Source organism: Diospyros lotus, chromosome 10 (genome assembly GCF_014633365.1).
Source record: "Diospyros lotus cultivar Yz01 chromosome 10, ASM1463336v1, whole genome shotgun sequence".
Taxonomy (NCBI): Eukaryota; Viridiplantae; Streptophyta; class Magnoliopsida; order Ericales; family Ebenaceae; genus Diospyros; species Diospyros lotus.
In genome coordinates, this window is record NC_068347.1 from 27,909,315 (window position 1) to 27,935,956 (window position 26,642).

General features: G+C 35.6%; 1 protein-coding gene across 5 annotated transcripts; it reads left to right on the top strand.

Moving 5' to 3' along the window:
- Positions 1-660: 660 nt before the first annotated feature.
- Positions 661-24,823, top strand: LOC127811488 (uncharacterized). 5 transcript variants are annotated; one of them, XR_008025696.1, is made up of 5 exons: positions 661-791; positions 1,941-2,425; positions 2,545-4,413; positions 23,947-24,212; positions 24,550-24,823. XR_008025696.1 is itself a non-coding variant. In XM_052351397.1 (3 exons), the coding sequence occupies exons 1-3, from the start codon at positions 2,079-2,081 to the stop codon at positions 24,605-24,607; spliced, it is 2,274 nt and encodes a 757-aa protein (XP_052207357.1). In that variant the 5' UTR covers positions 1,941-2,078; the 3' UTR covers positions 24,608-24,823. The 5 variants fall into 5 exon arrangements, 2 of the variants coding, with proteins under 2 accessions (XP_052207357.1, XP_052207358.1); XR_008025695.1 differs by having other exon boundaries at positions 684-814; XR_008025697.1 differs by lacking the exon at positions 661-791 and having other exon boundaries at positions 2,285-2,421.
- Positions 24,824-26,642: the final 1,819 nt, after the last annotated feature.

Below are 26,642 nucleotides of genomic sequence, written 5' to 3' on the forward strand. Positions count from 1 at the left end.
GGGCCTATGAATCACGGTTGACTAACTCCGAACGTCGATAATTATAAATATTGAATAACATAATTTGTAACACCGCTAGTTAATTTTAAACAAAAAAAACCATTTTTGGACTCTTACGATTATCCCAACACTGGAAAATTTTTTTTATTAGATTAACATATACCAAGATGCCAAGAAAAAAAAAAAATCATAGTGATGCCACAAGATGCCAAGATCTTTATGCACGATGAATGGCAAAATATATATTTTAATTTATGTATTTATATATATATTTTATTTAGATATTCGATTTTTTTTATTATTTCAAAGACATCTCTAAACTTGTAATTTTGAGTCAATTGTATTTTTAAATTTTTTATTATTTTAATTATATATTTGAATCAATTGTTCTCAACTAATTTGTCAAGATGTGCAATTGATTCAAAATTACGTAGATTAGGGGTATAATTGAAATAATAAATAGTTAAAGAGTACAATTGACTCAAACTTATATAATTTAGAGGTGTATTTGAAATAATAAAAAATTAAATATATTTGAAATAAAAAAATTAAATATTTAAATTAAAAAAACGTACAAGAGTAAATATGTATTTAGCCTACAATGAATTGATTTATTACTAACTTTTGCAAAATAATATAACCGTACCGGCACCGGTCCCATTCGGTCCAATAATGAACCGGAATAACTATCTGCCTTCAAGGCTTAAATCCATAATGGGAGCCGGGTTTTCAGAATTCAGGTTTCTGATAATAGGGAGCTAAGCCGAAGCGTAGAATTCAATTGCCCGAAGGTGATTCTTCTCGTCTTCTCCAGGTCTTCTCCTGTCATATCCCCTCTCTCTTTCTCTCTGTGCTCTATAGCTTCCATGCAAATTGGTTTTTGTATGTATCTATGAGTATCGAATTGTCAATTCGTGTATTGTCCCAAATTTTTTGTTTCTGGTTTTGCCCTAGTGATGTGTCTTTTGATTTCCGGAGTGTCTCATTGTCTTCCGCTTGATTTGGGTGAAGATGTTAGGTTTTTCAACGAAACACGGCGGTATCGAGAGGTCTGCCCTAATATTACGCTTCCATGGTTCTGATGATTGGTTCTGGGATGAGTAGCAATTACGGGTTTTTGTTCGGCTACCGAGTGTTGAGTTATTGCATTTTGGGATATCTTATCTACTGTGTTTTTGAATTTGGATAATCTTTCGTGTGTTACCAGGAAATAGTTACTTGGTGGAAAATCTCCTGGTTTTGGTATTGTGCGAAAAAGCTTTAGCAGTTGGATTAACTTGTGTTCTGTTAATAAGCAATTAGTGGGGTACCTTACCCCGCTGAAATTTACGGGCAGTGGGATGTGAAGCGGAAGACTTTCGAGTGTGTTTTTGTTTTGTTCCTTTCATGTTGATCATTTATGACCATCTATATGTTCGTGGACTTATGATTCGATTCTGGTCGAATCAAGATTTGAATCATGAAACCTTAACGGGGTTTAATTGGGTTATTGTTGTGTGGTCTACATTCTGTAATGGTAGATGGATCAAACCTTAGATTTTGAGAAACTAAAGGGAAGGTTTTTATGAATATACATACAATCAATTTAACCTAAAGTGAAAAAGGGATCTCCTAAAATCAAATATGCCTTTGGTTGAATGAGCTCAGAAAAATCTGTTGACTGTTATGTTATTTGAAATTACTATTCGTCATTGTGGCAAACTTTGCAACTACCAGGAATATGATTGTGAGGACAAATCTAAACGGGAATGATTCTTTACTGAAAATAGTTTGCACTTGAGCCATTTTTTCATGGTATAGTTTCATGGTTAATCAGTTCTACTACTTGGTGGTTGAGGTTTCTTGCTTTTATGTGGTTTCTGTTTTGGTTGTTTGATTTTTGCATCTCTTTACCCAGAGAAGGTTTAGTTTAACTCTTTCTGGCTTGTTGGCAAATGTAGGTTGAATTGAATATTGGTGTTCTGCAGAACTTTTCCTACGGGAATTTTCACATTGTTCCTTCCCATAGTTTACATTGGTCATGTCTATTACCCGATTCAAATAAATTTGCTTTGTGTAAATGCTCTGTTGGCCTCAACATGGCCACAAAGAAAATTATAGCTATTTGTCAGTCTGGAGGTGAGTTCGAGACCAACAAAGATGGGTCATTGTCATACAATGGTGGAGATGCCTATGCATTGGACCTTGACCAGCAGACGCAATTAAGTGATTTCAAGCAAGAACTCGCAGAAACATTTCATTGTAGGGTTGAGGGCATGTTGATTAAGTACTTTCTTCCAGGAAATAAAAAGACACTCATTACAATATCCAAAGACAAAGATCTCAAGCGCATGGTGAACTTCTTTGGGGACTCTGATCAAGTGGAAATCTTTATCATGACAGAGGAACGTGTTGCCCGAAATGTGTCCAATATGCCTGCCAGTAGGTACTTACAGTTGAGCTTGGCTTATTCCATTTTGTTCAAACACAAGTTATTCCCGGTTACAATTTATGTTTTAGTTGTTCACAATCAGAATGAATGTTGTGGGATACTTGATCATGCAGGTCAAGCAGGACAACTGTGTCAGAAGCTGTGGTGCCTGCAGCTGTACCTGTTGATGTTATGAACTATGATGATCCAATTGATATGGACGCACCTATTAAAATACAGAATCTTGAAGCTTCTGCTGATATTAATGGTGAGAAGCACATTAAAGCTATAGTGCAATGGGAGAATACAATCACTGGTGTGGACCAAAGATTTCGTAGTTTTACTGAATTCCGTGAAGCTTTGCACAAATACTCAATTGCACATGGGTTTGCTTATGACTATAAGAAAAAGGACAGTCATCGTGTAACTGTCAAATGCAAATCAGAAGACTGTCCCTGGAGGTTATATGCATCTAGGTTGGCCACCACAGAGTTAATTTGTATTAAGAAAATAACTGGGAAACATACATGTGAAGGAGCAACTGTAAAAGCTGGGTATAGGACAACCAGGGGCTGGGTTGGAAATCTCATAAAGGAGAAGTTGAAGGTTTCTCCAAACTTCAAGCCGAAGGATATTGCCAGTGAGATTGAACAGGAGTATGGGATCCAACTGAACTATACTCAGGCATGGCGTGCAAAGGTAAGGGCAAGGGAGCAGCTTCAAGGTTCTCATAAGGAGGCATACAATCAATTACCATATTTTTGTGAGAAGATAAAGGAGACTAACCCAGGTAGTGTTGCTACATTTGCCACAAAGGAGGACTCAAGCTTCAATCGCCTCTTTGTCTCATTTCATGCCTCAATATCTGGTTTCCAGCAAGGATGTCGGCCTCTCCTCTTTCTTGACAGCACAACTCTATATTCCAAGTACCAAGGGACCTTATTGGCTGCAACAGCTATAGATGGGGATGATGGCGTATTTCCATTAGCTTTTGCAGTAGTAGATGCCGAATCTGATGACAACTGGCATTGGTTTCTATTGGAGTTGAAATCGGCAGTGTCAACATCTCAACCGATTACATTTGTTGCAGATTTCCAGAAAGGCTTGAGAGAGTCATTACGAGCGATATTTGACAATTGCCAGCATGGTTATTGTCTGCGCTACCTTGCTGAGAAGCTCAACAAAGATTTAAAAGGGCAGTTTTCACATGAAGCAAGGCGTCTTATGGTTCAAGATTTTTATGCTGCTGCTTATGCACGCAAACCTGAAGATTTTGAACGTTGCACTGAAAACATAAAAGCTATCTCACCTGAAGCTTACAATTGGGTTATAAGAAGTGAGCCTGATCACTGGGCAAATGTGTTTTTTGGGGGGCAAAGATATGACCATATGATGTGTAACTTTGGAGATCTGTTCTACAGTTGGGTAGAAGAGGCGACTGAGTTGCCAATAACTCAGATGGTTGATGTACTACGAGGAAAGATGATGGAGTTGATTTATACAAGGCGTGTTAATTCCAATCAATGGGGAGCAAGGCTGACACCTTCTATGGAAGAAAAGCTACAAAATGAGGCTTCAAAGTCTCACTCGCTTCAAGTGTTACTCGCACATGACAGCACATTTGAAGTTCGTGGTGAATCTATTGATTTGGTGGACATTGATCATTGGGACTGTAGCTGCAAAGGATGGCAGCTCACTGGATTGCCATGCTGCCATGCTATTGCTGTTGTTGAACGCCTTGGTAGGAGCCCGCATGATTATTGCTCCCAGTACTTCACAGCTGAAAGTTACCGCCTGACATATGCAGAATCAATTCACCCAGTACCAAATGTTGAAAAACTGGTGAAGAGTGAACAGACCAATGCATTAGTTTTGGTGACTCCACCTAGTAAATGTCCACGAGGAAGGCCAAAGATGAAGCCTGCTGGGTCAATAGAAATAATCAAACGCCAACTTCAATGTAGCAAGTGCAAGGATCTTGGCCACAATAAAAGGACATGCAAGTAGGTGCAAACATTACACAGCTTTAAAGTGATATATCTTTGAATTATTTATTTATTTTGTTTTTGGTGGTTAGCAATTAGCAATTTGATCTCCTTCACTTCAGATTTTGTTCTTTGTTTACGCATCTTATCTGTATGCTTTTTTCATCATTTGCCTTTGCCTTTGTTCATTCATGTCTTACATATATATGTATATATATTTCTTGTTGTTATCCTATCCTAGGTTTATGGCGGAATGTAACTTAGATGATATATGCCTTACTCACACTCACAATCCTCTCGGTTTGGACACAAACATCACAACATAAAATAAATGCTACAAAATCAGAACAGAAATAAGAAACAAGAAACAGAAACACAAACCACAATGACACCAGTTTTATCCTGGTTTAGATTGCCCCTTTAGGACAACCCTACATCCAGTCTTGAACCATCATGAGCAGCCTTCCTTGATTCAAAGAATGATCAGTACATGTGTTGCCCTCTCTCATGATTACAAGCCCTTCCCAAGATTACAAAAGCTATATTCTAATCACACAGCCTTTCCTTTCAGCTTTATCGTGAAACCAACAACAATTCTCATGTGTCTTTTGAGCCAACCCCCTCTACCGTATTTATAGATTTTAGGTGGATATCCCAATGAAGACATAAACATGTTTATAGTTTAAACCCCCCCCCCCCCCAAAAAAAAAAGCTATCACCAATTACAAATTGGGATATAAACTTCTATTTAATTCTTCATTGGCCCTCAAATGCACTGCTTTGCTTTCATTGATCTTCTTATCCTACACTCGAGACAACTTTTTAACACTTGTTGCATGTCAGATTCTTTTTTATCACTCACAAATAGTCTAGTGCACAGTGCATCCCATTTGGATGCTTTAATAAAATTTGTTTAACTTGGTAAAAAAATTAATTACAGGATGTGCACGACATGTCATCGTGTAGTCTCCTTTGTTAGCTATCAAAAGGGACACTGTTGGCTGCCCACCCTAATGTCTCTAACAATTTCAACTAGCTAATTTGAATGGGAAATATATACCCAATGGTGCTACTAGTCTGGTATCACAGAAAAATAAAATGCTTGTATTTCCTAACTCCCATGCTATGCTAGTTGAATGTCAAGGTAATGCCATGTGACAAATATAACATTTAGCATTACCTATGCCATGGGGAAGGCCTAGTTGCATCAAATTACTTTTTCAGCAGGCATAGGCAGAGCCTGTTGCATCAAATTACTTTTCCAGCACTGCAGGACTCCTGGGGTCCTGCAGGTCTGGACTCTTGGGCTTGGTAGCTAAAGATGGAAATTTTGGTACTACCATGTGCAGCGCCAGTGTTTGTCTTAAGGCCAGTTCTACTAGGAGAGGGAGGGCTTCTTATTATGTAGAAACTAGGTTCAATTTTTCTTTTAAAGGGTAAACCTTAATACCTTATCCTTGGAAAATATACTCCAGCTTAGTTTTTAACTTTCCGTTGATAGAATTAATCCTATTTGGAGTCTATGATAATCTTCTATAATTGGAGGGGCTGCTCCAATTTGAGGAGGCAACAAGCAGAGTACCTCTGTTTCTGGGTGAACTACTTCATTCTTCACTTCATCATCCCTTCAGCTGAATCAGCTCTCATTTTCTGACCTGTTTGATGAAGTGCTCTCATAACCCCCACATAACGTCTAAACCTGCCTGCTGTTCCTACCTGGTTACATGATGTGAAATGCCACTGGTATTCATGTTATGCAAAAATGTTTGCTCGACATTCTTAAACTTCTGTTGTTGTGGGCTTCTTATTAGCATAAATTCTTTTGATAGAAGCACTGTTGCCTGATGCCTGCATAATGCAGGGATTTAAAATTGTTCTGTATACCTCTAGCAAGTTCTTGTTTACAAGAAACAAAATAGTTACATAATAGAGGACACTACCTAGTGTTTCTCCATGGTGAATAGGAGCCGTCCGATAACCAAACATTTTGTGCTAGGTTTAATCTTTGAAGTTCTTCAGTGAATAATATGTTGGGTTAGGGCGAGGTTTAGATTTATTGAAGTTCACAATTTGAGTTTATTCTATGAGAACTTTTGGATGTTATGGCTATAATACAGACTCCTAAGATCAGAATTTTCATGTGAAAGGCTTCAGTTCGTGGAATAGATTTAGTGAGGGTGAAAGAAGGGTTTGATCTATGACTTAAGCACAAGAGATTAACCTTAAACTCTAGTGAGGCTTTCTAGGAGTCTCGTTGATGTAGACCGACCATGGTAGAACAAAAACTCAAGAACACTGTGAGAATGAATCTTAAACCAAGAACAAATCTCATATCTGCATATTAATTCAGTAATCAATCCTAGTCTGTCTTTTCAAAATTCAATAAGAGATGTTGATATGGGGTGCCAACAAACCCTATTTAGAAATGAAATATTTAAAATTAAAAAAATGAGACTAATTAGAGTATGTTTTGATTTGATTTTCCTCAAATCTCAAATCCCTTAATTTAGTTGTTCCATCGCCCACCATGTGAGAGGAAAACACTTCAGATGCAAATTTTGTTGATTAAGATGTTCTAGTATCCCTTATATAACCTTGGTAAGGTAAACATAGACACTAGTTTACTTCATCATCATCATCATCAACTGCACCTTATCATAATTAAGTTAGGGTTAGTGACATGACATTCATAATGTCAATTGATTTTTGAAAGTCATATTGACAATACAAATCTTTACAAAAGAACAATGTGGCAAGATTTAATGCCCAATGCCCTTCTTGAGGCAAACATCTAGTAAGGGAAGGATGAGATAAAGTTCCAACATCATCATCATAGGGAAAACTTTTATGAGATGGTGGTGAATGAAGATAATCTACACTTGTTTATTACAAAAAGGAATTTTTTTAATGCCCTACAAGTGAAGAATATGATTTCTTTTACAGGGGGCCTTAAACTAGTCCTTCTCCCCCACTTTTCTTTAGATAAATACAAGAATTAATATTGTCATATGCAGTGTTCTAAAAATCGGCGTAGGCGGCCCATGGCTGTCGTGAATATAGGCTAATCGACCTCCCTAGGCGCTGATCTGATTAATCGGTCGTTGGTGGTGCCTAGGCCGATTTCTCTCTCTCGTCGCCGCCGCCAATCGCCTCTTCGAAAGAGCTATCTCGTTGCCACTACCGCCACCAATCGTCTCTCTTGGCCCCGATTTCTTGATTTCCCTTGGCCCCTTGGTCGCCGTCGCCAATCGTCCCTCTCGTTATTAGCTGTTCTTCCTCCGCCCTAGCCATCACCCCAGTTTATATATATATATATATATAAGTTTCATTTGTCTTTTTAACTTTGATTTATCTGAAAATAACATGAAATTATATTAAAAACTAAAAAAAAAAAATAGCAGTCCGCCTAGGCCCCGGCTAGGTGTCATAGGAGCTAGGCCCCAGTCTGACGCCCGGCTAGCGTGTTTTAGAACATTGGTCATGTAGTTGCAATCTGTGAGAGCTAGGCACGTACAAGCTTAAGGCACGCACATGCATCTGTTGGATTGCACGGTGTTGCATGTGCTTTTAGGGTGTGCATACTTAGCTTTCTGAGGAAAACTGAACCGAACTGAACTGTTCAGTTTTTCTATTTACTCAAACTGAAAGGGAAATTGAGTGGGACCATTCTGTTTGGTTCTTCCAAAAACTGAAGCATTTTTTTAATTTTTCTAATACCAAAACTTGAAAAGAAACAAATTTTAATTTGGTGTTGTTGACTATAAGATTGATTATACACACAATAAACCCCCACTTCTCACAGCCAATTCACAACCAATAGAACACAAATAGAATAACAGATAACAGAGGAAATCAAAACAACAACAGAAAGTAAATGAGGCAATTAAACTTATCTTGGCTCAGGCACTCCCTTAGGATAATATGCCCTACATCTAGACTGCCGAAGACCTGACAGAATCCACTAGGAAGCAATATAATTACAGCTCTCCCTCTCGCACACACTTGGCTATTGACAATAGCCTTCCCTCCCGAGAATACAAGGACTGAGTGCTTTGCTCTATTTCAATTCTCTCTAGAGCCCGTGCAAGATTTAACAAAAAAGAATGAATGAATAAATGCCTTCTTCCCGAGAACCTATCCGTCTCTATTTATAAGGGATAGAGGCGGTTACAACATGGGACTAAAATGCAATTCTGTGAAATAATGAGACTGCTGGTACTAACTTGTAAAAGTTAGTTTCTGTTACATTTTAGACTCATAAAATATAAACATACAAAATTATTCCTAACTACATTCGAAGACCCTCTCCCAAGAATTGAATGCTAACTAATGCAAATCCTAATAGGTGTAATATATATACACATATGGATTACACAAAATATGTAAAAACAAAAAACACAAACTCAATTACAAAATACACAGAAAATTACATAACCTGGATTTACATAAAATTACAAAATCAAAACGTGGCTCACAGCCAGACCAACTTGAAGCAGGCACAACAAGTGCAATAAAATTGATTCATTGAACACACAAAATTGGAACCAAATCCAATTACCGTAAGCACTAAGCAATTCGTCTATATTCTCCATACAAGTGAAATGAACAACACAAATGAGAATGCAGCAACCTGGAGAGAACTTGAACAGAAATAATGTAGGACAGAGCAGAGAATGAGAAATGGTAATTGCAGGCTGAGATCAGAGGGAGACTCACACTGAAATTACCTCTGTGATAACAGAGGTATTAGATTAGCAGTGAGCAGCAGATTTAGTAGTGGGTCTCAACAGTGGATGAACGGCAGATCAGAGTGACTGGTGGTAACGGCATCATTGCAGACTGCGGTTTTTGGGAGAGGGAATGAGAATTGAGGGTATTTCCAGTAAAAGAAGAAAGATGTAAAGGTGTTTAGACTTTAGGCGTGTACATATTATTGGAATAGCAAATTGGTAAAAAAAAAACAAAAAAACATATGGTTCAGTTCAAAACTTTGGGTTGGTTTTTCAGTATACATAACCAAACCCTAACCAAATGCCTCGTCCCCCCAGACCAAACTGACTGACCCCTCTAAAAAACTGAACCAAATGTCCTGGTTCAGTTTGGATTTTGGTTTTCTCATTTTCACTGCAAATTGTGCTTGTAGCTGATAATGAATTCACTATTCTCCTTATCCTTAATAAGATCCCAGCCATCAATAATTTAATTAGTTGAAAGCAGATTATCGTTTATTGTTGTTTTTTGTAGAGTAGCTATATAAAGCTACTAAAGACTGTTTTGGAGGATATTTTGTTGAATGATAAATAGAATTTCTGATTCTTCTCTCTCTATTCTCACTCGATGTCCCTCCGATTTCTCTCTAAACGCTCCTTCTTTTGCTGTTCTGTTTGAATATCTCCCCCTATTCGTTTGATATCTCCCTCATTTCTTCTGATTTTCCCCCCCTTACTTCCTGTTCTATTCCCCTTGGATTCTTCCATCTTCCCATCAAAACCCTAGGTACATAACAATAAAGTAATGCCTAATGTTGGGAGAATAACATCAATACCCTTTCTGAAGGTGAGAGTAACCTAAGAAGATGCACTTGATGGACTTGGTGGAAAGTTTGTCTCACCTAGGGGGTCAGATCATGAACGAAACAAGTGCAACTAAAGACACGAAGGGGAAGAAGATAGGGGGTCTGAGTAGGGAATAAAATGGAATGTGGAGTTTTGTGTTGCAAGATAAATGAAGGCATACGATTAATCAAATAACAAGTAATAATAACAACATCAGCCTAAAAAAGATAAGGGACATTATTATGGAGCAAAAGAGTGCGGCGGTTTCAATGAGATGGCAATTTTTATGCTCTGCAACCCCATTCTGTTGAGGTGTGTGAGCACAAGAAGACTGATGAAGAATACTTTGAGAAGACATAAATGTAGTGAAAGGAATAGAAAAATATTCACAGGCATTATCACTGTGCAACACACGTATAGAAGCATTAAATTGGGCCTGAATTTCAGCACAAAAAGCTTGAAAAATAGAGAATAGCTCATAACGATTTTTCATTGAAAATAACCAAGTGCAGAGAATAGTCATCAATGAAGGTTACATAATATTGAAATCCTAAAACAAAAAGGATATGACTAGGTCGCCAAACATTGGTATGAACCAAGTCAAAGAAAGACGTAGCTCGATTATTAACATGCTTGGGGAGCGAAGTACGATAATGTTTACCAAGTTGACATGACTCACAATCTAAAGAAGACAAACTAGAGAGACTTGGAACCATCTTCTGAAATATGGAAAGAGTAGGATGCCCCAAGCGATTGTGGATGAGGGTTGGAGATGTAGTAGAAGTGTAGGCAACTGTGGAAGTCGGCATGGGAAGATGGTAAAGTCCTTGTAATTCACGCCTTGTATCAATCATCTGTCTTGTACTTTGGTCCTGCACAAGAACAAAATTATCAACAAAGATAACAGAACAATTAAGAGCATGGATTAGGTTGCTAACAAAAACAAGGTTAAAGGACATCCGAGAACATAAAGAATAGAGTCCAGAGTTAATGAAGGAAGGGATTGAGCTTAACTAATGCCCTTGGCAATTGCTTTGGAACCATTGGCAACAGTGACACAAGGAAGACATGTGGAATGATTGAGATGTGAGAAAAGATGTTGATTACTAGAGAGATATGGTCAGATGTACCAAAATTGAGAACCCAAGGGCCAAGTGAGGAAGACTGAGTAAGGCAAGCAACAAAATTACTAGTGTGAGCTATCCAAGCAACAGAGGATGTGTACTGCTTAGTCTCTTGATACTGGAGGCATTCCTCATAATCAACTCTAGTTAAGAGAAGAGACAACGATGATTGACCTTTTGATGCTTCTAATTGAGAGTCAGGATTAACAACCTGAATCGCATTAGTAGCACGAGGAGGTCAGCCATGTAATTTATGACAAGTCTCCCTAGTGTGACCCCATTGGTGACAATAATTGCATTTGGGGTGGTTTTTTCTATTTGAACAGTAGTCCCAACGGGCAAGAGAGAGTTGAACTCCTCTTTAAGTGACTCAAGTTTGCCAATAAACTCAGACATGTCGAGATCATGCTACTTCAAGTGAACCATGTTAAACACAACATTATAGAACCGTTGGATATCATTAGTGTAAAGAGTCTTAGCCTTGGTCTATAATTGATAGCAAGTCCTATAAGCTTTATAAATAACATAAAGTTTAGGGTCGATAGATTGTCGTAGTAAATTGCAAGTGAGAGCATTGACTTTCCTCCAAGTAGCTCGTTTAGGTATAGTGTAGAAATGTAGGAAATGGGGACAATGGATCCATTGTTTATGGGATCCCACAAATTGAGGAAACATGTATCCATGTTTCATGGGTTACATGTTTTCATGTTTTATGGGTTTTACTTTTCTATTTTTTTGTGTGTATATTAGATGTTGTATGTAGATTAGATGGTATGTGAAGGTATCATTGTATTTCATGTTGTTGTGTTTTGTTATATGGTATCAAAGCAGGAATTAGGAATTAAATCACAGCTATTGACTGTGAAACCCTGGCAGCCCATCAATCACAGTCGTTCTCTGTGAAATCCGGTTGCCCTTAATCCCTTTGCCATAGCCCATGAATCGGTCTCCACCGTCCAGAAGTCGGAAGTTAAGAAGCAGCCAGAGATTGCTGTAGAGGTTGGAAGACGAACAGCCGTCGGAGACAGCTGCTGGAACGACCTCCATTGTCGACGAAGATGACCACGGGCCTGCTTGCTGTTGCATCGGATTGTATCGCCGTCACCAGATCCATCTCCCTTCTTCGACCACGACATTGTCACTGCCATTGTTGACCAGATTTGCTCCTCGCCCACACAGATTCGGCCGCTGCCGGCTACCATCGCCACCGTCGCTGTTGTTGCCCAGATCTGGCCACTAAACCACTTTGTCCTTGACTTCGTTAAAGGCGTGAGGGAAGGGGGAGTCGGATCCTGCCACTCAGGTTCTAAGGCCGTCGTCGCTCCAGCTGCGCCACCGCCTGCCGACCAGATCTATCTTCGGCCGCTGTCATCAGATCTGACCAATTTGCATCAAGATCTTGCCACCATTGGCCGCGTTTTCTCCAGAATTGTCAGCCACCACAACCGTCGTCCATTATCGACTGTGTCGCCTTCTTGTTGGCCATTAACGTCCGAATTTGGTCCAGATCTTAAGTCTGCCATTGTTGGATGACCAACCAACCCAGATCTCAACTCAAATCTGATGCAGATCTGGTTTAACTCGTTGGTCTGCTCTAGACCCGTTATAGACTACCAGCCTATTTCAGATCTATTTGTTGCCTAGATTTGATACTTCTGGGTTAGATCCGACCCCCACTTATGACCCGCTTCAAATTTGGGGCCAGATCCAACTACTAGATCTGCCAGATAGGTCCAATATACCCAACCAACTCTTATTAAAAGCCGAAGGATGATTGGATCTGCAATGTGCAGTCACTTATTAGTCAATAGATCATCGGTTCCTACTGCCACCACGTTAGACGTTCCCTCCACATCTGGTTCCTTCAACAAAGAGCAATTCAATTAACTCTTGACATTGTTATTGTCCAATTCGTTACCTGGTACACCTAATGGTTCTCTAGTACATTCAGGTAGAACTACTTTAGTTTTGTCAAGTTCCTTTAAATCTACTGCATGGATCATTGATTCAAGGGAATCTGATCACATGACTTTCTTGCCCAATCTTTTTGATTCATATACTCCTTGTTCAGGTAGTGAGAAAGTAAGGATAGTAGATGGTAGTTTTTCCTCTATTGCTGGCAAAGGCCTCGTTAAAATCTCTGAAAGTATTGATCTTCAATCAGTACTTCATGTTCCTAAACTTACTTGTAATCTTTTGTTTGTTAGTAAACTCTCAAAAGATTCTAACTGTCGCATTACCTTCTTTGATTCTTATTGCCTATTTCAGGATCAAAACTCAGGGAAGACAATTGGCAGTGCTAGAGAGATAAACAGACTTTACTACTTCAATGAAGATTTCTTCAGTAATAAAAAAGCTCACGGATTAAGTGGTAATAGTTCAATCTCTGTTTCTAATCCAATAATGCAATAGCATCTCCGGCTAAGCTATCCTAATTTTCCTTATTTAATACACTTATTTCTTAAATTGTTTGAAGGAGTGGATTGTTCTAAGTTTCAATGTGAAAGCTGTCTTTTATCTAAAGATCATCGTGTTAAATTTGTTCCCAAACCTTACCATCCTTCAAAACCATTTTATTTGAATCACAACGATGTTTGGGGACCCTCAAAAGTAACCATTTTATCTGGTAAATGATGGTTTATAATTTTTATCGATGATCATACTAGACTATGTTGGGTTTACTTGCTTGATAAGAAATCCAACGTAACAAGTGTTTTCAAAGATTTCTTTTACATGATCGAAGCCCAATTTCAAACAAAAATTTGTATTCTTCGGTCTGATAATGGAACCGAATACTTCAATGAATGTTTAGGGGGTTTTTTGAAAGAGAAAGGTATTTTACATCAATTAACATGTCGTGAAACTCCTCAGTAGAATGGCATAGCTGAACGAAAAAATAGACATTTACTTGAGGTAACTAGGGCTATTATGTTTTTTGGGAGATACTGTTTTAACTGCTTGCTATCTAATTAAGAGGTTGCCCACTCGAGTCTTAAATTTTGAGACACCTTTAAATTCCATAAAAAAGGTTTTTCCTATGTTCCAGTTGTACTCTGAGCTACTTTTAAAAATTTTTCTTTGAACTCGCTTTGTTTATATTTCACAAATTTTTCGATCCAAATTAGATCCAACGGCTGAGAAATGTGTTTTTGTTGGTTATGCTCAAAAAAAAAAAAAAAGGGTACAAATGCTTTAACCCTTCAACAAAAAAACTCACACAAGCATGGATGTGTCTTTTATGGAGAATCAACCCTATTTTACCAAAAATTATCTTTAGGGGGAGAATATTATAGAAGAAGATAATTTTTCTAAACCTGTAGAAGAAGATAATTTTTTGAAAATTTTTGAATCTCTTCTAAATATGTTTGATATGATTGACACTCTACTCCACTTTGATAAATGATCCAAGGAAACTTGTGCTCAAAACAATAAAGAACAAGATGCGTCTAGTTTAGTTTACAAGTGCTAAGCATAATGGAGTCGGAGTCAGGGGGAGAATTACTACAATCAGATCAAAGCAATTTGAAACCTGAGCTTCTGTTTTATATCAGAAGAAAATCTTAGAGAAATGCTATTGATCCGAATATCCTTCCAGTAACTGAGCAGTTGGCATCTTTGGATGATGGTCCTTCTTCCACTTAGGGTAATTCTAAACTTACTCCTTTAAATTCTTTCTCAGTTGATTTATCTGATCTTGATGTTCCCATTGCCACTAGAAAAGGAGTAAGATCTTGTACTAAACATCCTACTGCCAAATACTTGTCCTATCAAAAACTATCCAATAGCCACAAGGCATTTCTTTCAAATATTTCTAACTTGCACGTACTAAGAATAATTCAGGATGCTCTAGGTGATCCGAATTAGAAGCTAGCCGTAAAGGAGGAGATGAATGCTCTTAAAAAGAACGGAACTTGGGAATTGTAGAGCTACTGAGAGACAAGACAATTGTAGGCTGTAAATGGGTCTTCGCTGTAAAATGTAACGTAGATGAAAGCATAGAGAGGTATAAGGCAAGTCTTGTTGCCAAGGGGTTCACCCAAACATATGGCATTGACTATCAAGAGACATTTGCTCCAGTGGCAAAGATAAACTCTATTCGAGTCCTTTTGTCTCTTGCGGTGGCCCAAGATTGGCCTCTAGACCAACTCGATGTAAAGAATGTCTTCCTAAATGGCGATTTGGAGGAAGAAGTGTATATGGACCTTCCACCTGGATTTGAGAGGAGCCATGGTACCAACAAGGTATGCAGTTTAAAAAAATTATTGTATGGTCTGAAACAATCTCCAATAGCGTGGTTTGAAAGGTTTGGAAAGGCGATAAAAAGCTATGGTTATACTCTGAGCCAAGTGGACCACACAATATTCTTCAAGCACTTTGGTGACGGTAAGAAAGCTATTTTAATTGTCTATGTGGATGATATAATAATGACTAGTGATGACAGGGGAGAGATTGAAGAACTTAAGAGGAAACTAGCATATGAGTTTGAGACCAAGGACTTGGGACCCCTAAAGTACTTCCTTGGGATGGAGTTTGCAAGATCTAAGGAGGGAATATTTGTCAACCAACATAAGTATGTCCTGGATTTACTCATTGAAACATGAATGCTTGGGTGTAAGATAGTTGAAACTCCCATCGAACCTAATTTGAAGCTACAATCTGTCCAAGCCAAATGTGTGGTAGAAAGGGAGAAATATCAAAGGCTTGTGGGCATACTCATTTATCTGTCCCACACTTGACCCGATATATCATTTGCAGTAAGTGTAGTAAGTCAATTTATGCACTCAAGGTTCACAACATTTTGAAGCTATCTACAGAATTCTAAGGTACCTAAAGAGAACTCCTAGAAATGGTTTGCTCTTCAGAAAACATGGACATCTTCATATAGAGGCTTATACAGACGCAGACTGGGTAGATAGTGTTACGGATAGATGATTTACATCAGGATATTATGCCTTTGTGGGAGGTAATCTCATCACTTGGAGGAGCAAGAAACAAAACGTGGTGGATAGAAATAGTGCTGAAGCAAAATTTCGTTCAGTTGCTCACGGGATTTGTGAGGTCATGTGGATAAAGAGACTTCTAGAGGATTTAAGGGTCTCCACTCCCTTACTAGCTAAGGTTTACTGTGATAATAAAGCTGCGATTTCCATTATCCATAATCTAGTACTCCATGACAAGACAAAGCATGTAGAGGTGGATAAACACTTTATCAAGGAGAAAATTGATAATGGGGTAATTTATATGACCTACATTCTAACAGTTGATCAAGTCGATGTTCTTACAAAGGGGTTACACAAAAATCAATTTGAAATATTAGCGAGCAAGCTTGCTATGGAAGATATCTTCAAGCTAGTTTGAGGGAGAGTGTAGAAATGTAGGAAATGGGGACAATGGATCCATTGTTTATGGGATCTCACAAATTGAGGAAACATGTATCCATGTTTCATGGGTTACATGTTTCCATGTTGTATGGGTTTTACTTTTCTATCTTTTTGTGTGTATATAAGATGTTGTATGTAGATTAGATGGTGTGTGGAGGTATCATTGTATTTCATATTGTTGTGTTTTATTATATATAGGAATATCATCAGCCTTTTTAGTCAAATGATCCTCGTATCCTTGACCCAAAAACCATAATTCAACAGATGCAACCCAAGACATATAGTTGGCACTACCAATCAGTTTTTCATAGGTATGGTTGGAGAAGGAGTGATAATTGGAGAGAAAATACCAGATTTGGAGCTCGAATCAACAGAGGAACTAGTGCTGGACACAATTTGGATGGAAGGCAATAAGTATTTTGGAGAAGCAAAGGATTGTAAATTGATGGTCGTAGTAGCATCACCGAAGTAGGAATGCTTTAACGCCGAAGAGGAAAAGCGAACGGGCTGACGAACAGTCACCTAAGCAGCCTTGCAATCTAGTTCAATGATGAAAGGGGGAACGTCGGTCAGCGATGGAAAAGGGACGTTGACGTCGGATCTGGTGAAGGCTCGATGGACGAGGGATGCCAACGTTGGATCTAGTAAGGGCTGCGACGGATGAGGGATGCTGATGTTGGATCTAGTGAAGGTTACGACGGATGAGGGACATCGACGCCGGATCTGGTGAGGGCTGTGATGGAGTTGTGAAGCAACCATCGAAAAGCAAGATCGGAGGTCAGGCTCGTTGGATTTGGGGTTGGATGATGCAACATTGACAACGAAAGAGGTGGCGTGTGGCAACGAGTTTGTCGATGAGCTTCTGGGGTCAAGCTGATTGGCCCTTTCTGAGCACGATGGTGTGGTTGGATTTCTCAAATGGCACTGGGAAGTGGGTGAACGAGCCTTGACAGGTAGGGTTGCAAATGAGCTGAGTCGTTCGAGATCGGCTTGAAAAAAACTCGTTTGAGTTCGTTCGTTAAGGTAAACGAGCCGAACTTGATCTCAATAAAGCTTAGCTCGTTAGCTCGCGAGCTGGCTCGATTAGAAGTTTGTGATTAGATATAATAATATATGTATGTATAATATATTAGATATATATTTTATGAATATATTATTTAACATGCATACATACAACAACATATCCAGCCTTTATCCCACTATGTGGGGTCGGCTACATGAATTCTAGACTTCCATGTATTTCTTTAACATGCATACATATACATACATATTATTATATCATTTATTAAATTATATATTAGATTAGATATATTTTTTATAAATATATTATTTAACATACATATATATACATACATATTATATCACTTTTTTCTCCCCAAGAAACCCTTTCTATGCCCAAGAAACCCACTCTTTCTCCCCAATCTCTTTACCCAAGAGGAAACCCACTTTTCCTCTTCCTCTCTCTGCTCTCTTCTTCCCTTCCCTTGGTTGCTTTGTCTTCTTCCCTTCCGCCTATTGCTTTTCTTCTCCAACCTTCTTCCCTTCGCCGCCGCCTTGCCCCTTGCTGTTGCCTTGCTTCTCATGGCTACCTCACCTTTCACCATCGATTGTCGTTCATCCTCCATCTCAGTCGTCGCTGCACACTTCTCCCTCTTTCCCGCTCATCTTCCTCTCTGTGGCGAGCTCAAGCTCGAGCCAAGCTTTCAAGCTTGACTCGAGCTCGAGCACGAAGCTTGGCTCGACTTGATTGCAACCCTACACAGGTGCGGGAAGAGAGAGAAAATCTGGTATGGACGTTGTTGGAGAGAAACATAGTAGGACTCTAGGGTTTTGGCTCTAATACCATGAAAAATTCTATGGGTGAATATTTTGTATGTCTCTTATTGGTACTACTGAGCCAATTATATACAGGCTATGGGCCGTGTAGTACAATTAGTATTAATGTAGTACAATAGCTAAACTATAATATATATACACTATTCTAACAATAGAATATACCTAATTAAACTTCTAAATTTGTAAGCTTGACCAGTTTTGTGCTACTCAAAAAGTCACTTGATATATCCTCTTATTTTACACTTGATATATCACTTAGCGTTATAAGCTTTGTGTTGAGAGATAAGCATTTTATCCTATTCTATCCAGTCTTCCTATCTTATCTTTGAATAGGAGGTTGCAGTCAAAAGAGATCCATTAGGAGACTTATTCTCTTATTTTAAAAGTTTCAGATTAGGTGGTTAAGTTAGTGTCCTATTTTTGGGGAAGTGGTTTGTTGACTCCCCAAAAATTGTATATATTCAAACTTTTCCTTGGAATAAGATTATTATGTTTTTCTTGCTCAAATTTTAACATGGTATCAGAATTGTAGGCTCTTTTCTGGGAACTAAGCATTCTTCTTCTTCATGTTTTTGAGTCCTGCAAATTTGTACTATTGCAAGGACAATATTCTACCCCATTTTCACCAAAGAGATCAAGCGATTTATACCAAGAGACCATGTCCATATCAACACCTATTGGCGGAGTTAACAAGGTCACAACTCCAACTGAGGAACTGTAAATATTCAAGCAGCCTATAGGTTGAATGGTAAAAAACTATTTGAAATGGTCTCAATTGGTTCACACATTTTTGAAGTGAAGAGGCAAGTTGAGTCATTTACTTGGTCTTGGGCATAAGAAAGGGGATCCTACATTTGAGGCTTGGGATGAAGAAGATTCTATGGTAATGTCTTGGTTATGGAACTCTATGTTCCTGGAAATAAGTGACATGGTCATGTGTTTAAGTACTGCTCAAGAGATTTGGGATGTTGTTAAACAAACATAATCTAAAGTTTGGGATGTTGCTCGTATTTACGAGATTAAAACTAAAATCTCGGCTACAAAGCAGGGGAATCAGTCAATCATTGAATACTCTAATCTTTTGCAAACATTATGGGAAGATATGGATCATTATAAGTGTATTTAGATGAAATGAAGTGAGGATGCAACGCTTCTCCAAAGGTTTGTTGAGAAGGATAGAATTTATGAATTTCTTATTGAACTGAACATTGAGTTTGATGCAGTGAGGGTGCAAGTACTTGGAAAAGAAGACTTCCCATCTCTAAATGAGACCATAGCTATTGTTTGTGCTAAGGAAGGAAGGAGGGGAGTTATGCTTGAGACTCCTATAAGAGACGGTTCATCTCTAGCAATAAGAAAAGGGATTATGAAACATCCTAGTTCAGAACAACAATAAGGTGAGATTAGAAAGGAAATCGATGGATCTCGATCTAATAAAAACTCCTTATGGTGTATTTATTGTAAACGGCCTAGATGTACCATAGAAAAATGTTGGAAGCTCCTTGGTAAGCCTCAAGTTGAGAACTAAGGATCATCAGGAAAACTGAGACGACAATAGGTGTATGTGGCAAACACACAACAAACTGGGGAATAGGATTGTCAAGAATCACTAACTGATTTTAATAAGGAAGAAATTACAAAGCTGAAATAGTTACTTGGGTCCCTAGAGAAACCATCTAGAACAGGTACTTGTACCTTAATCTTTTTAGGTATTTCTTTCTTATCTCATGCTCTAAATGCCTCAAATATAACCCTCTCAAGGGTCTGAATCATTGATTCAGGGGCCACAAACCACATGCCTCCCAGAAATTTATTCCCACCATGTGCTAGTAATAAGAAAGATAACCATTGCTAAAGCACGACAACAACAGTAGCTGACCAAGGAGATGTTTACATCAATGATTTTCTCATACTAAGAAATGCCCTGCATGTACCAAAATTGTTTACTAACCTTATTTCAATACAAAAACTCACCACTAACTCTAACTACAGTGTGATTTTTTGTCCTTCTTATTGTGAGATTCAGGAACATGACATGAGGAAGATGATTGGACAGGTTAGATAGAGAAATGGTCTTTACTATCTTGAGGAATCCAATGGGCAGGATAGGACAGCTAAGTTTTCACCATTTTCTTTTCTGTCCGAGTCTTCCGAGTCACGTAAAGAAAGAATCTGGTTACCACATTTTCATTTTGGTCATCCATCTTTTAGTGTTCTTATATTAGGTTGCGTTCTCTTTGTTGTTTTTAGGCCATTTTTAGTTTTTAGTTTTCTAAAATAATAAAAATGCGTTTACTTTGTTATTTTCAAAAATGTATTTTCGAAAACAAGAAATTTTTATAAAGGAAACCCAAAATAATAAAATGTTGTTTTGGTTGCTTCGGCTAAAACAATCTCTAAGTCCAAAATATGGAAAACACAATTCATTTTTCATGTTTTGACTCTAAAAAAGAAAAAGGAAAAAAAGAAAAAAAAATTATTCTTAAATTTAAAAAATAAAATTATATATTTATTTAAAATTTAAAAAATATAGTATATCTATATTATAATTAAAAATATAAGATAACATATAGTATATTATTAAGTATATTACACATATTATGTATAATAATATTTAATATAAATTATCACTCAGATGTCAATAATTTATTAATCAAATTTATTATTTTATTTTAATAGTAAAATTTTATTAAAAAGAGTTAATTTTATCATTTAATAATCAAATTCATTGAATAAAATATCATAAAATAATTTTTCTTAAAATTTTAAAGTAAACGTGTTTTTTAATTTTCTGTTTTAAGAAACAGTTTTTTAAAATGACGAAAAGGACACGTTTTCAGTTTTTTGAAAGTAGACTATCAAAACAGAAAACTAAAAATGAATTTAAAACTGAAAATTGAAAACGCAAAGAGAACACAGCCTTAGTGTTTCCTTTATTGTTCAAAGGATCAATTGGAGAGGATTTTCATTGTGATATATGTGAACTTGCAAAGCACAAAAGAACATATTTTCCAGTTAACATGAAAAGGAATTTTTCTATAGGGACATATGGGGTCTCTCTCCTATTTCTAATATCATTGGGGCTCTGTGGTTTGTGTCTTTTATTAATGATTACACTTGTGTTACTTGGATTACCTCTTGAAAAATAAATCTGAAGTGAGCTCCATATTTCCAATTTTCTATAATATGGTTAGGACCTAATTCAATGTTAACATTAAAAGATTTCATTCTGACAATGCTACGGATTATTTCAATCAGTTCCTTTCTCCCTATTTTCAAGCAAGAGGTATAATTCATGAATCTTTTTGTGTCGGCACCCCTCAACAAAATGGGGTATCTGAAAGGAAAAATAGTCATTTTCTTACCATCACAAGAGCCCTTCAATTTCATAAAAATGTTCAAAACAGTATTGGGGGAAGCTGTTTTGACTGCTACTCATCTCCTAAACAAGTTACCTTCAAGAAATTTTAATTTAGAAAGCCAATTGCAAATCCTTTCACAATTCTTTCCCTATTTTTCCATCTCTGATGGCCTTATTCCTAGAGTGTTTGGGTGTGTAGCTTTTGTACATTTACACTCCCAACATAGGGGGAAAGCTTGATTTTAGAGCTTTTAAATGCATCTTTGTTGGTTATTCATCCACTCAAAAAGGCTATAAATGTTTTCATCCACCATCCAAGAAATTTTTTGTATCAGCTGATGTTACATTTGTTGAACAAGATCGGTACTTTGCTCAATCTTCTCTTAGGGGGGGAGACTCCATTACCCGAAGATAAGGACAAAGATTTCTTCCTTATTGAGTTTTCAGTCTCGTCAGTTCCTAATGTTCCACTCTCTCAATCGAAGTCTATTAGTTCAGATGATTAGTCCTAGACACAAGAACTTATGCAGGGAAAACTTGCTCAAGAGCCTACCCGCTACCCACTGCAAGTATACTCAAGAAGAAAGGTACCAGCTACTCATCTTGCACCTATCCAACCATCAGACTCTACTCCTAGTCTTAACACTGGTCAAATTGAGGTAATCACTCCTCCTCCTTGTATCTCTTCAAATGAGAATCAGAATGAACATAATGAACCATCTAATTCAAGTGATGGTGATGTTCCTATTGTTATTCATAAAGGAACTAGAGCATGCACAAAACACCCTCTACACTTATTTATGTCTTACAAAAATCTGTCCCATAGCCATAAAGCCTTACTTACCAACATAAATTCCATTCCAATACCAAAAACTGTATTTGAGGCATTAAGTGATGAGAGTTGGAAAAATGCTATGAAGGTGGAGATGGAGGCACTTGGAAAAAAATGAGACATGGGACTTGGTGAGCTTGCCCAAAGGAAAAAAACCAGTGGGATGTAGATGAGAATTTACAGTTAAATATAAATCGGATGGGTCATTGGAAAGACATAAAGTAAGGTTAGTTGCTAAGGGCTATACTCAAACCTATGGTGTAGATTATCTTGAAACTTTTGTTCCAATTGCAAAAATAAATACTATAAGAGTATTGTTGTCATTAGCAGCTAATCTTGATTGGAAATTGCAGCAATTTGATGTAAAAAATGTCTTTTTTATATGATGACCTAGAGGAGATCCATATGGTGATTCCATCAGGATTATGTCCAAATGCAAGAGAGGGTGTTGTATGTAGATTGGAGAAGGCATTATATGGCTTGAAGCAATCTCCATGAACATGGTTTTGGAAGATTTATCAAAGCTATGCTTGGTTTGGGATATAAAGTCAAGGTGATCATACTCTGTTTATAAGATACAATATTTCAAGGAAAGTAACTATTTTGTTAGTCTATGTGGATGACATCATAATGACAGGGGATGACTTGGAAGGGATAGAAAGCCTAAAGAAATGTTTAATAAAGGAGTTTGAGATTAAGGAATTAGGCCAGCTAAAGTAATTTTTAGGTATTGAAATGGCACATTCTCAACAAGGGATTTTCATATCTCAACAAAAATACATCTCTGATCTACTATACAAGTACACTAGGGTGCAAACCTGTTGAAACTCCCATTGAACCTAATTATTGGCTTGGTGATAACCCAGAAGATGCAGCAATAGATAACAGCCTCTACCAATGTTAGTCGGGAGACTTATCTAGTTATCATATACTAGGCCAGACATAGTATTTGCTATTGGTGGTGTTAGCCAATTTATGCATAATTCTAATGAGGTACATTTGAAAGCAGTTCATAGAATTCTACAGTACTTAAAGGGTACACTAAGTAGAGAAATCTTGTTCAAAAGGGGACAAGAGTTAACTCTTGAAGCTTATACTGATGTTAACTATGCTGGGTTAGTAATTGACCAAAGGTCAACATCTGGATATTGGATGCTCTTGGGAGGAAATATCGTGACTTGGAGGAGTAAGAAACAAAGTGTTGTAGCACTGTCCAATGCAGAGGCTAAATTTAGGTCCATAGCTCTTGGAATTTGTGAGTTATTGTAGTTAAAAATAATTTTAGAAGATCTGAAAGTTAGATGGAAGGCTCCAATGAAGTTCTATTGTGATAATAAGTCAGCCATTAATATTGCACACAATCCAGTGCAGCATGACCGCACCAAACATGTGGAAGTTGTTAGACATTTTATGAAAGAAAAACTTGATAGTGGTCTGATTTGCACTCCGTTTGTGTCTACAGGAAAATCAGCTTGCAGATTTACTCACAAAAGGACTTCCTGGTGCTGTTTTTCAGAAGATAACTAGCAAGCTGGGAATGGAAGATATCCATTGACCAGCATAAGGGGGAGTGTTGAGAGATAAGCATTTTATCCTATTTTTTCCAGCCTTCCTTTCTTATCTTTGAATAGGAGGTTGCTGTCAAAGCTGATCTATTAGTAGACTTATTCTCTTATCTCTACCCGTTTTGTGGTTGAAACTGGTTTGGATAATGGCAGAGAGTTGAAGGTAATGTTTGAAATTTTCTTGAACAATTATCTAGATCTAAAGAATAAAAAAAAAAATAAAATAAAATAAAATAAAACATCCCCGTTAATCAAAGAATTCCCACTCAAAATGCCTGTCATACTATTTTCTTAACTATCTTTTCCTGTTCATACATCAGCATCTACTTCCTTGTGACGAGTGTGTAGGATACATTTTTGTACCAATTCATTGACTGCCTATCCAGATTACATCCACCTCAGATTCAGTCACGCTTTTATGCAATTATTTTCTCATATTTTTCTCATCTCCATGTTGCTGTTTTAACTGACGATGAGCTTCTGCTTTGTTGTGTAAACAGCAAGAAGCATAAGAATGACGAATCTGATGCTTTAGCCTTAACAAGTCTGGCAAGCTAGGCGACGCGACCAAAGCAACTGCAAGGACAACTCGCCTTTTGGATGTATGTTGAATTAGTTTCTGCTTTTGGTTTTCTTATATATGAACCCCATGAGCTGCTATACCGTCTGTAAAAATATTATTGCAGTGGCCTTTTGTTAGTTTTTTGCCCAATTGAACCTTGTAGAAGTCTGATAGAGGACCATTATAATCAATTTCATCTGGATTTTGGATCCCGTCTTGGGCAATGAGTTTCTTTTTTTCTTTCTTTAAAGCGAAGTAAAAGGGATAAAGATCGGAAGATTAGGGTACCTATCTTGTTATGGTTAGTGGCTTGAATGGTCTATTATTATTATTATTATTATTATTATTATTATTATTATTATTATTATTATTATTATTATTATTATTATTATTATTATTATTATTATTATTATTATTATTATTATTATTATTATTATTATTATTATTATTATTATTATTATTATTATTATTATTATTATTATTATTATTATTATTATTATTATTATTATTATTATTATTATTATTATTATTATTATTATTATTATTATTATTATTATTATTATTATTATTATTATTATTATTATTATTATTATTATTATTATTATTATTATTATTATTATTATTATTATTATTATTATTATTATTATTATTATTATTATTATTATTATTATTATTATTATTATTATTATTATTATTATTATTATTATTATTATTATTATTATTATTATTATTATTATTATTATTATTATTATTATTATTATTATTATTATTATTATTATTATTATTATTATTATTATTATTATTATTATTATTATTATTATTATTATTATTATTATTATTATTATTATTATTATTATTATTATTATTATTATTATTATTATTATTATTATTATTATTATTATTATTATTATTATTATTATTATTATTATTATTATTATTATTATTATTATTATTATTATTATTATTATTATTATTATTATTATTATTATTATTATTATTATTATTATTATTATTATTATTATTATTATTATTATTATTATTATTATTATTATTATTATTATTATTATTATTATTATTATTATTATTATTATTATTATTATTATTATTATTATTATTATTATTATTATTATTATTATTATTATTATTATTATTATTATTATTATTATTATTATTATTATTATTATTATTATTATTATTATTATTATTATTATTATTATTATTATTATTATTATTATTATTATTATTATTATTATTATTATTATTATTATTATTATTATTATTATTATTATTATTATTATTATTATTATTATTATTATTATTATTATTATTATTATTATTATTATTATTATTATTATTATTATTATTATTATTATTATTATTATTATTATTATTATTATTATTATTATTATTATTATTATTATTATTATTATTATTATTATTATTATTATTATTATTATTATTATTATTATTATTATTATTATTATTATTATTATTATTATTATTATTATTATTATTATTATTATTATTATTATTATTATTATTATTATTATTATTATTATTATTATTATTATTATTATTATTATTATTATTATTATTATTATTATTATTATTATTATTATTATTATTATTATTATTATTATTATTAAAGTTTATGGCTTTCCTAAGTTAATTTGAATTCAGTTTCCTAGTTTATAAGGGTGCTTCCTGTTTGTTACTTTCTGTTTGTTTGATTATTTTAAAGGCCATTACAGGAAATAATGTTTGGTTGTTTGTATTGGTTTTGTAAAACTCAGAAGAGGCGTTCATCTTTTCTTTTAGTCAGTCTTGTTATAGTTGTTGGCAACCTTTACTTTAGTTCTTGGAACTTTTTGGGAGTGATCACTGATCAGGTGAGACTTGAGGGAGTTGTTGGCGGTTGGCAACTTGAGTTGATTTGAGTTGAGTCTCGTGAAGTTAGGAGACTTTGATGACTTCGACCACATAAATAACGTTTAAATACTTTAGGAAAATATATATATGTATAAAGAAATT